Source organism: Fistularia commersonii, chromosome 10 (assembly GCF_037954325.1).
Source record: "Fistularia commersonii isolate RoL2024-O1a breed Wild chromosome 10, RoL_Fcom_v1.0, whole genome shotgun sequence".
Taxonomy (NCBI): Eukaryota; Metazoa; Chordata; class Actinopteri; order Syngnathiformes; family Fistulariidae; genus Fistularia; species Fistularia commersonii.
Genome location: NC_141293.1, coordinates 3,288,994 through 3,299,912, shown reverse-complemented (window position 1 = coordinate 3,299,912; position 10,919 = coordinate 3,288,994). Strand labels below are relative to the sequence as shown.

General features: G+C 50.3%; 1 protein-coding gene across 3 annotated transcripts; it reads right to left on the bottom strand.

Annotated features, from left to right (window-relative positions):
• Positions 1-6,083: 6,083 nt before the first annotated feature.
• Positions 6,084-10,306, bottom strand: tmem200cb (transmembrane protein 200C, genome duplicate b). 3 transcript variants are annotated; one of them, XM_086153273.1, is made up of 2 exons: positions 9,882-10,306; positions 6,084-8,361 (listed from the first exon to the last, which is right to left on the bottom strand). In XM_086153273.1, the coding sequence occupies exon 2, from the start codon at positions 8,326-8,328 to the stop codon at positions 6,784-6,786; it is 1,545 nt and encodes a 514-aa protein (XP_086009399.1). In that variant the 5' UTR covers positions 8,329-8,361; positions 9,882-10,306; the 3' UTR covers positions 6,084-6,783. The 3 variants fall into 3 exon arrangements, with proteins under 3 accessions (XP_086009399.1, XP_086009400.1, XP_086009401.1); XM_086153274.1 differs by lacking the exon at positions 9,882-10,306 and adding an exon at positions 8,889-9,586; XM_086153275.1 differs by lacking the exon at positions 9,882-10,306 and adding an exon at positions 8,947-9,586.
• Between the last annotated feature and the right edge of the window lie 613 nt (positions 10,307-10,919).

The window sequence follows — 10,919 nt, the reverse complement described above, 5'->3', positions numbered from 1 at the left end:
TCCTGGCATACATGAGCGCGACCTTTGGGGCATTTCCTGCTAATTGGCTTCTTCTTTTTTCGCCTTTGGGCTTTTCCCTTCCGGCGTCTCCACAGCGAGATCCTAACTTCTGTATCCTAGCTTCATATCCTCTCTCGCTACGTCCATAAATCTTCTCTTTGGTCCAATTCAAGCATCCATCAACCAATATTCACTATCCCTCCTCTGTCCAGGACCCTCCAAAAAAATCCAACCTGTGCCGTCCCTCTGATGGACTCATTCCCGATTCCTATCCCTCCCGTCACTCCCAAAGAGAACCTCAACATCTTCATCTCTGCGACTTCCAGCTCAGCCTCCTGTCTTTTGGTCATTGTCACTGCTTGCAGAGCAAACAGTACCTCTGGTTTCACCACCGTCACCACCACCTTTCCTTTCCTTCTGGCTGACAGTCTTCTATCTCTTCGTACCCCTGACACTTTTCTCCACCCATTCCGACCTGCTCGACTCGTTTCTTCACCTCTTTTTCAGACTGTCCTCCAGTCCTAGTGAATCCACGCCACTGATTTTAGAAACATGTCCCTTTATGAGGTGTGAATGCTTGTGTCTCTATGAATGAGAGTGAACTGCATGTTTGTCCAACCTCTTGCCCAGTGACAGCTTGTGCTAGTGACCGAATGAATGAACAATAGCTACATTGGTCGTCCTAACTTAAATTCGCAGATATAATCTATCCTTCGCAACCATGCTGCACCTGTTTGGACTCAAGGGAAAACCCGTAAAGCAGGTCCGGGGGCCTCATACGGCCTAATTTGATGTCGCGTAATTTTTCACCATGGCGAGTCTCATGGCGGCACAGATACTTGTTGTATCCACACCAAGCATACAGGTTTCTTATTAACCTCAAGGAAAAAAAAAAAGAAGTGGACCATTTTTATTGGAAAACCCTCCACCCCATGTCCACTTTTGTCTTTTTTTGACAACGATAAAACAAACCAACGGAAAAGCAGGTACATTTTTAACAATAAGTAAAAATGCTATTTACAGACCCGGAAGCCACATTGCTGACATTGAGTGTTGTGCCATGTTGCTAACACTGGCTAAAACAGTGCAACCCCTTGCAGACCATATAGGAACTGCATTTTTATCTAAAAGAAATACTTCATGATCTTTATGTATTTTTTTCAAATTGTAGATTTATTCCATGGGCCGGATTGGACCCCCTGGCGGGCCAGTACCGGCCCGCGGCCCGTACGTTTGCCCCAACCATGCCTTAAAGGCTTATTTTCCTGTAAAGACATGTTGTAAAACCAAACCCCAGATGCGCCTCAACCCCCAAAACTACGTTTTCTTTCGGTTGTAATTTTTCGTTGGAGCGCCAAATGTCCGGGAGGCACCGAACCAAACGGACAGGAGGCACATCTGCTGGGAATCACCACAAGACGCTTCGGCGTATCGGAAATATCGCACAGCCACCGTGAGCTCATGTTCCCCCCCCGCGAGCGGGTAATGACATAACCGTTAGCAAGAGTTACTGACAACCGACGGCAAAGAAAATGTGCAAAAAGCCAGATGTCAGATCTAAAGGAGAGAAAGCTGAGACGGACAAGGGGCGAATCGGGAAGCTACCATCATTTCCAGACTACAAGCCGCTACTTATTTCCCGACGCTTTGACCACTGCGGCTAATTTAGGGATTTTTTTGGGGGGGGGAGGCTAACGAGCTTCACGCCGCTAAAACATTTAGCCTCGTCACATCGGACCGATGACGTTACCGTAATTTCCGGACTATTGAGCGCAACTCAATATAAGCCGCACCGGCTAGCCGATCGCGATCTTGGGCTTCCTCCTGCGCACTAAAATTGTCTTCTTCGGTGTCGGAGTTGAACGGACTCAAAATTTCTCGGCCATTTCATCGGTCCGATGTGACGAAGATAAATGTTTTAGCGGCGTGAAGCTCGTTAGCCCCCCCCCCCTCCTAAAAAAATCCATATATTAGCATCGTTGTTTAAGTGAAAAAAGTCGCGGCTTATCGTCCGGAAATTACGGTACTTGGAAATTCTCAGGTCGTTCAAGTCCGACACCGAAGACGACGATTTTAATGGATGTTACCGGTATGTATTTCATTAAAAGTTGAAAAAAAAAAAGTTTCTTCTTGAATAGCATGTTGCGGCTAATAGACAAGTGCGGCCTATATATGTACACATGGATCTATTTAGTTATTTTTAGCCGCTGCGGCTTTTATTCAGGTGCGTTTGACAGTCGATGACATCATTTTAACCATCTCGAACCAATTCCATTTCAGGATTTTCCGATATCTAACGCCTTATTTCAAACATCGAACCGCCGGCCTTCAGATTTCAGGCTTTTGGGTCCAAAAACCCCCCCAAACCCGAATTGTTCCTTACACACCAACGAGATGTACGACTAGTACCAGGAAGCCTTTGCTCAGCAAATTCCATCCGTCGTCCCGCCGAAGGTGAACACGCCGCCAGCGGCCGGGGAAACGTGACAAAGTCCCACGAACTTTACCCCGGCCTTATCGCTCCCTCTCTTTCCCGGGCATATCACGAACGTTCGCCCTCGTCACCCGTCCGAACGGGAGGACGACTGCTTTTTTTGCATAGCGAGCGCCCCATCCTAAAAGATCTCAAGGAGAGTTTTAGGCCTCACACACACACACACACGTACACACACAAATGAGATAGGGCTGTGACAAGTGGGGGTTGGCGGGGCGATATCTCAAACAATCCTCCCTTTGATTCATTCAAGTTTCTGCTCAAGGGATTACATAAGCGGGGAAGCCACGCTGTGCAAACTTCCCATTTGTCTGCCAGCGGAGGAGACATCTGACCAGGTGTGTGTGTGTGTGTGTGTGTGGCCAGAGCGTCAGCAGCTTTCAAAGAGAAGGAAACAAAACAATGCAAAATACATTCTGCAGAAAACAACAAGACCGTGGTGCGTTCAGGGACCAGTTGCATCTGGAGCCTTTTTATTTTGGGTCGTGACCACGTTGTAAACACACCCCGAGTGTGTAATTTACCCCGTGCTTTAAATAGAGCTGCTTACTTTCATTTCGCTTTTGAGAAATTGGTATTCATACGACCCTCTCCCGCACAAAGTCACCGGATCCGATCGATACCGTGCACGTCTTTTGTGAATGGATGGTTTTTACTCACCGGTTCACATTCCAAGCAGGAAAGGCGGCGGGACGCGGTCGTTGTCGAAGCCCCAGGGGTGTGTGTGTGTGCGTGTGTGTGTGTTTGTGAGTGTGTGTGTGTGTGTGTGTGTGTTGGAGAGGGTCGGTAGTTTGGAAACAAGAAATAAAAACACACACAAAAAAAGAAAAGATCATTTTAGAGAGCGTAAACTTCATGGAAGTGGTTTTTTTTTTTGTTTGTTTCTCACCGGATGAGGTGCAAAACAGATTAAGCGGCGCGGATACTTTACCTTTACCGTCCGGCGAACTTCCGTGAAAAAACCGGGGCTGTGCGTGTGCGAGTGCGTGTGACCGTCGACCGGGAGCCCGAGTTCGGGGGTCGTCCGGTGGGGAAAAGGACCCGGACACCTGTAAGCGTGGGCTTTGGGCAAACCTTCCCGGAGACAACTGGAGTTAACCCCGCCCCTCCGGGCTGGGAAAAAATACAAAAGAAACGCCCCCTTTTCCAGCCGACACTCACGGCCGCTATCATAAACGGCCACTAGATGGCGGTATTGAGCCAAAGTGCGTTAAACACTACGGTATTAAAGGGCGATTGACGGATGGCTGGACCGGAAGTTGACACCGGAAGTTGACACCGGAAGCTCAGTAACGTTTTTTTTTCTTTTTTTTTTCTTTTTTTTTTTTTTTTTTTAAGTAACGTGAATCTTTTACCTGAGAGAGCAACGACACCACGTATAGTATCACAAGCCCGATCTTTGTGACTTTTTATTTAAAGTGATTTTTAAAAAAAAATATGAATGCAATAACACAACAAACAATAGAGCAGGGGTGTCAAACTCAAGGGCCGAGGGCCGGATCAGGGCGACAAACAAGTTCAATTGGGCTTGAAAAGCTAAAAGATATGACGTTTCAGGGGTGAATTGAACAATAGGTATATCAACAAAGGTTAATATGCCATGATTTTACACGTCCGACCCACATGAAAATAGATTTTCCTCCATGTGGCCCCTGAGCTAAAATGAGTTTGACACCTGTGCAATAGAGGAAATCCGTTCACATTTTGGAAATATTACATTTTCGCTGTTTTTGTTTTCTTTTCCGTGTTAAAATGGAATTTACGTTTTTTTTTCCCCCCCGCATCTGTCAAATCCGTACCCTTTTGAAAAAACTAAAAAAAAAAAAAAAAAAAAAAAGGATTGCAACATCGCTTCTGCTTGCAGGATGCGGCACCTGTGCAGTAAAAAAAAAAAAAAAAAAAAAAAGGGAGGGGATTATTCTAAAGGATTGTGTGCATTGCACTGTAACTGTTAGTACAACTTGGCCATGCAGTGGAGTGGAAAGTACAGAAATCCCATCTGGAATGGCATACGTGCACCTTCTGGTGAGCGGACCGTTTCGGTCCATCGCTAGCAATGTTAGCGCTTCAGCTAAAAGTGGCCCCTCCAAGCCTCTAGTGGGGCCCTTCCACTCTACTTCTGCACAAAGTTTCTTAAATAAAAACATAACATACCGCGACGGCGGCGGCACGGTACAGGAACCATCACCTCATGTTTTTGTTAACATTATCAGTCAGAGATCATTTTCTATATCATGTATGTATATCATTATACATATAACAACTTTCCTGGGAGAAATGTGGTGTTCTTGTGCTTTTAATGTCTTTCCTTTTTGAAGTGAACAAAATATTCTCTTTAAATAAAGGTGGGGGTAGAAAAGCCTAGGTGTTATGACTTTGGGGGACATTTGATGCTTGATTGAGTTGAAGATGAAAATAACCTTTGTCGTCATCTTTATCTTAAAGGATCTCTCGCTGGTTTTGCACGATTTTAGTTTTTATTCACTCCGTTGAAATTCCTTACATAATTATCGGTTCATTGTTTTCGCCGTTTGCTCGTTTTCAGCGCCTGCTCTTCCGGGGGCGGCTGTATTTAATAAATCGCTATATTTAATTTCATTTTTATCCTATTTATTTTTAGTTGCCGTTTCAAATGGTGACTTCCACTCGGCATTTTTCAATCAAATGAAAATAATGACCTCAAAAAGAAATAAATGAGAGAGGATTACGTCGATTAAAAAAAAAAAAAAATGTAATGATGCCTTTTATGAAAAAATAAAAAAAAGGAAAAACTTTTTATAAACCAGAGACTCCGCGGAAAAGGTTCATCGGCGTAACATGACCAACCCTTCCAACATCATTTCATAAACAAACATTTGATCACCTGTCGCAGCTTCACCCAAAAAGATTGATATAAATATCATCCAAATATTTATAAATATGTCACGATACACGTCGATGCGTCACATTAGCGGACATTACGATATTATTTAAACTTAAAATTAGCCAATGTCGCCTGCTCGCTCCTGGTTGTGCCCTTGGAATAATAGCAAGTTCGCTTCTACGCTACACGGGAGGCTCGAAAGGGTGCAGTTTTATCACCGGTTCCAAGCGCGGCGCCCAATCGGAGACCTTGGAGGGTTGACGACTTTTAAAAACCGTAATGGCGCCGAAGTGGAAGATCACGGTGGTCGCGGTTCCATCGGAGAATGAATGAAATGAATGAATTAGTACAGGAAGTAGCAGACAGGAAGTAGCAGAAATGAAGATGTTGAGGTTCTGAGGAGGATCAGGAACGAGTCTATGAGTGGAGAAAACACGTGTCAGATTAATGTTGGTTTGCCCCAAACGGACACTAAAACCGCAGCCGAAGCTGATATTTAACGGCGACGGCATCGTCGGACGTGACTCCCGTTATTTTTTTCTTCTTTTTTTTCCAAAGGTCACTTTCCAGTGTGCCGTTCTCAGTTCGCTCAGCGCCGAGATTGTTCCCGTCGATTCCGCCGCGGCCCTTTTCCCGGTAATGAGCGCAGAGGAAAAAAAACAAAATCTATATCGGACCCGCGGGTTCGCGCAAACATTTAAAACACCCCCAAGGCCAAGCTTCTTCTTTCAAGTCCCATCTTTTTAATTGGTATTAATGCAAGGAGAACTACTGGGAGTAAACAACCTAGTTTGGCATTCACTGCATTGAATCTATACAAGGACACCGACAGTACCGGACCCCGACGGAGGTGTTACAGCTCAACTGTGATTTCTCTTTCAAAAAAAAAAAAACAAAACAACAGTGTGCACGTAAAAAGGGTGAGGGGTTTCGTCCCGCAGGTCCCGTCCCAAAAATAACCAAACGTCTACCTGAGATTCAGTTCGGTTCACCCATCCCACGCGGCACTCACATGACGATCCGAAAAGGGGGGGAATCTAGGAGCTAGCTTAAATTGTCCGTGACAAAATGTGGACGCTTAGGGTGACGGTTTTGGCAAATCCTACAAGCTACAGTTGATGCCCTACGGTTATACAAAAAGAGCTAACGCTAGTCTTTGTTCAGTCCCGTCGGAGCTGCTCGGACAGCTCCCGTTTTTGTTTTTCTCTTTACAAATGTTTACTAAAACTCCAGGCAAGTCTTTAGTATTGCTCTTGCTACATTGAAAAAATAGAAAAGGTACATCTGGGTATTGAGTCGTGGGTGCGGATTATTTATAAAAGAGCCGTGCTCTCCGGGGTTCATGGCTATGTTTTTCGAGGCCGCCCCCCCACCCCTCCCCCCGGCGTCGAAGAGTTGTCGGGCGCTCGTCGGCGAATGCGCTAGCCTAGCTTTCCGCGGAGGGGCCGGCCGTCGCGAGGCTTTCTTCTCCCTGAGCTTCCCCCGCCGCCGCCGCCGCCGCCGCCGCCGCCACCGCGGCTTCCCGTTCGGCGTCCGTGTCCGGGGCGTCGAAGGACTCGCCCCCCTGGTCGTTGAGTTTGATGTAGCCCTTACTGTTGGAGCGCTCCAGGCGAGGGCAGCTGAAGCGCCTGCCTCTGTCGCCTTGGCGACACACGGACACCGACAGGCTGCAGCGGCGCGCCGACCTGGGCTGATCCGTGAGGGAGTTGAGCGACAGCCGTGACCCCATCGCCCTGGCAACGGGTGACGGGGGAAACAGCTGGGTCCACGGGGGCTGAGTCTGAGCTTGCTCCGCCCCCTGCTGGTCGGCGGCGGCGGCGGACGCGTCCTCGAGTCTCTCCTGGAGGGGCGGCGACTCCGGCGCGGGCGAGTCCTTCTCCGCGTCCTTGTCGTCGGGCCGGCCGCTCCCCGCCGCTACTTCCTCGCCGCCGTCCGCCGCCTCGATGACGACCCCTTCCTCCGAGCGCCCCTCCGCCGCCGCCCTCTCGGACTCCTCCACTTCACAGTTGTTCAGCTTGATGACCGGAAGGGTGAAGGCGTTCACGGAAGAGGTGACGATAGAGGTGGTCTCCCACTGTCGGGGTTGCGGCGCCTGTTCCCCGCTATTGCTGTAGTCTTTGTAGATGCTGTAGACGGTATCCGTGAAGCTCTGGACGTCCCTGGACCAGCTGCGTGTCCTGGCGGCCAACGGCGGGCGAGCGAACGCCTCGTCGCCTCCCGATTCGCCCTGGAAACCGAGTCCGGTAGAAGGCCAGGAGCTGCGGGCGAGCATACCGCTCGCGGGGAAGGAGCCGGACGGGCCCTCGGCGCTCCTGGACTGGCTGTAGTTCACCATGCCGTTGAGGGGCGAGTACTCCTTGGACCGGATGCTGTGCAGGTCGATGACGGTGGAGTAGATGTCCCTCAGGTTGATGATTTTGGTTTTCTTGTCTCGGTTTTCGTGGAGTACCGCGTTGGCGCAGATGAAGAGGAAAATGCCGATCCCCATCACCAGCGGCCCGAAGACTTTGAGATTGTCCGAGTACAGGTAATTATCCAGGAAGTCGCAGAGGAAGCCGCAGCGAGGCGAAGGTTCGGGGACGCTGCCGTTGGAACGGCTGTGATTCAGCGGACCGTTCTGGCCGGAGGGCGAACCGTCGCCGGTGGCGTTGGACGAAACCGGCGCGCTTTTGGAGAAACTCATCCTGTTGCTGTGGTAAGACCCGGTTCGACGCCGTTCCTGGTACTGGTGCTGGTTCTGGCTGGGCCAGTAGCCCAGTATCGCCATGGAAATGCCCACCACCAGGACGACCACGCCGACGGCGGCCACCAGGCCGGCCGGGGAGCAGAGGTTCAGCTTCCCCTTCACCACCACCACGTCGTTCTTCTTCTTCTTCTTGGATTTCCGCTTCCTCTTGTTCTCCGCCCGGTTCTTGGAACGCAGGGAATCCTGGCGCCTGTTCATGCGCAACAGGCCACCCGTGGCTATCATGGCGGCTATCGGACGGCGGGCTTGTCACTCAACCTGGCGGGAGACAAAGAAGAGGTTAGATGCGTGACATACATGTACAGCGAACGCCGCTACCATTTCCCCCCCCCGGAGATTACGGGAGTAATCCCGATTTTACGGCGCGAAGGCCGGATTAACCGCCAGTAGTCGTGGGCGCCCAACGACCTCCCGCTGCGAACGCCGCCGCGTTAGAAATCGTTTCGGTACCGGCGCCGGGAGAGTCCGGAGCCTCGGCTTTCGCTGATCCCGACGCGTATCCCGGATTATCCAAACCGGACGGCGCGCCAAGTCACGGGGGCGGACGAGGGATCGCGGTAATCTGCCGGACCTACGCGACCGCGCAATGAAGAAGAGCGATGCCGTATCAGCCTCGGGAGGTGTAATCCGTCCGGACAGGAAGCCTCTCCTCGCTCCCCTGCGCCGAGACCGACGCCGTTTGTCCGCCGAAGTAATCCCATCCCCGCGCGACGACCCCAACCGATGAGCTTTCGACCGATCGGGGTTGAAGAATAACGGGGACGACGCCGATCGATCACCCCCACCCGCCGCTTCGCCGCTCTCCAGGTATCTCATCTGTCCAACCGGAGTCGTTTCCGAGACCTTTTCCCGCACCGGGGTTCCAGCATCCGACGCCAGGATCCCTCGAACGCCAAGTCAAACCGCACTAAAAGTGATCACGCGTGGGTGGACGTCTCTTTCTCCACCCCTCCTCTCCCTCCCCCTCTCTCTCTCTCTTTCTCTTTCCCTTCCCACCCCCACGCTGGTGGGGAGAGGAGGGCAGCGGTGCAAGTGGGTGTGGACGTTTGTCTCTGTCTGCGGTGCTGAAGCGGGGCGGCCGTCGGTGCGTCTGGCGGGAAGGGCGGGCGGCCCGGTCCGGCAACCGTGGGGGCGCAAATTTTGGCGCAGTGCTCCACGGGAAACCCACAGTTGATGCTTCCTTTCTGTCGGAGGGTGGAAGAAAAATGTCCGGGGCCACCGGCGGCGGCGGCGGGGTTCTGAATAACCCTCCACGCCTTCTTCTTCTTCTTCTTCTTCCGTGGAACACCACGCTTGCGTAACGCGGCACTTGAACGCGTCACGCTGGAGATCGGGGATCGATGTTAAAACGGTCAAGAGCCAGAAAATAATAATGATAATAATATAAAAAAAAAAAGAAAAAAAGTTCGGGTTCGGATCCCGAAGATCCACGCATGAAAATCTGACACACACACACACACACACACACACATATAACCCCGTCCCTTCCCCCGTCTTCCTCCGATGGCCATATTTAACGACGCGCAAAAACACAAATTCCCAATTTCAAATCCAAGCGTTTAGAAACTCTTTTTTTTTTTTTTTTCTTAATTTCCATATCACAAAGAAGAAAGAAAAATAAAAACCCACCCACTCGAATCAGTCACAAGAAAAAAAAAAAAAAAAAAAACATCCAAGAGGATCCGCAGACGACGAGAGGAAAGAGAGAGATGGGTGGTGGTGGTGGGGTTAAAAAGAAGGGGTGCAAAAAATAAAAAATAAATAAAAATATGTCTTACCAGAAATATAAGATCGACGGCCGGGCATCTTCTCAAACGCGCTTTTCCTGCGTGTCGTGGGCGCGCCGCTCCGGACGAGCGCTTCCCGGCCGAACGCGGATTCGCACTGGAGCGTTCGGCGGGGGCGGGCCGGCCGCGACTCCGCCGGGGACGGGCTCCTCCGCCCGGGGCATTTGTCACGCACAGCGCGGTACTACAAAAAAAAAAAAAAAAAAACAAACAAAAAAAAAAAAAAGCCCTCCCTCCCCTTATCCTCCTCCTCTTCCTCGAATTTTCACCGTTAAAGCGCCGCCTCCTCCCCCGCCGCTCCGCACGGCGGCACCCAGGCAACTGCGCGCATTTCGGTGTTACGTGTGCAGCGAACGCACCGTTAATGAATCATCCCCTTCACATCAGCCCCCCACCCACCCCACGCACACCCACCCCCACCCCACGGGTTACGTCGCGATTACCATTTGCACGGTTTGTCCTTGTGTTTAACTAAAAGCGAGGTGACAGAGTCCAGATGTGTCTTAGGGATGGGAGGCGGGAGGGGAAGGGGGGGGTCGCAACAGGGCTGATTCGAAGATTCGAATCTTCGAACCGAATCACTAAAACCGAGTTTGTTTTTTTTTTTTTTTTTTTTTGGCGAGCCGGCATTACAAGTTTTGATGCTGCTAAGAGTTGGTGGATTTACCGGGAGTGTTGGTGGACTCACCGGAAACGCCGCGGACTCAACGGAAACATCGCAGATTCGGGTGATTCGGTTCACTGACTCACCCCAGTCTGAATCCAATACTGCAATGAACAAGGGGTTAAATACACTGGCGTGCATCACATAGCTGGTAATATAATGTGCACATTCTATTCGGATTATGATTATTATGAATATTTATCACTTTGTTCCATCATTCATTCATCTCAACAATGTATCTAACCCAGCTGCTATTAGGCGAGATGCAGCGTTCATCCTGGACCAATAACGGGATCACATATAGAGACATTCACCCTCTCACCAACGCGTCATAAACATGCATGCAACTGTTCACGTTGTCATTC

Excerpts from the sequence above, each read along its gene's own strand:
- tmem200cb (XM_086153273.1), bottom strand. The coding sequence starts at position 8,328 with ATGATAGCCACGGGTGGCCTGTTGCGCATGAACAGGCGCCAGGATTCC.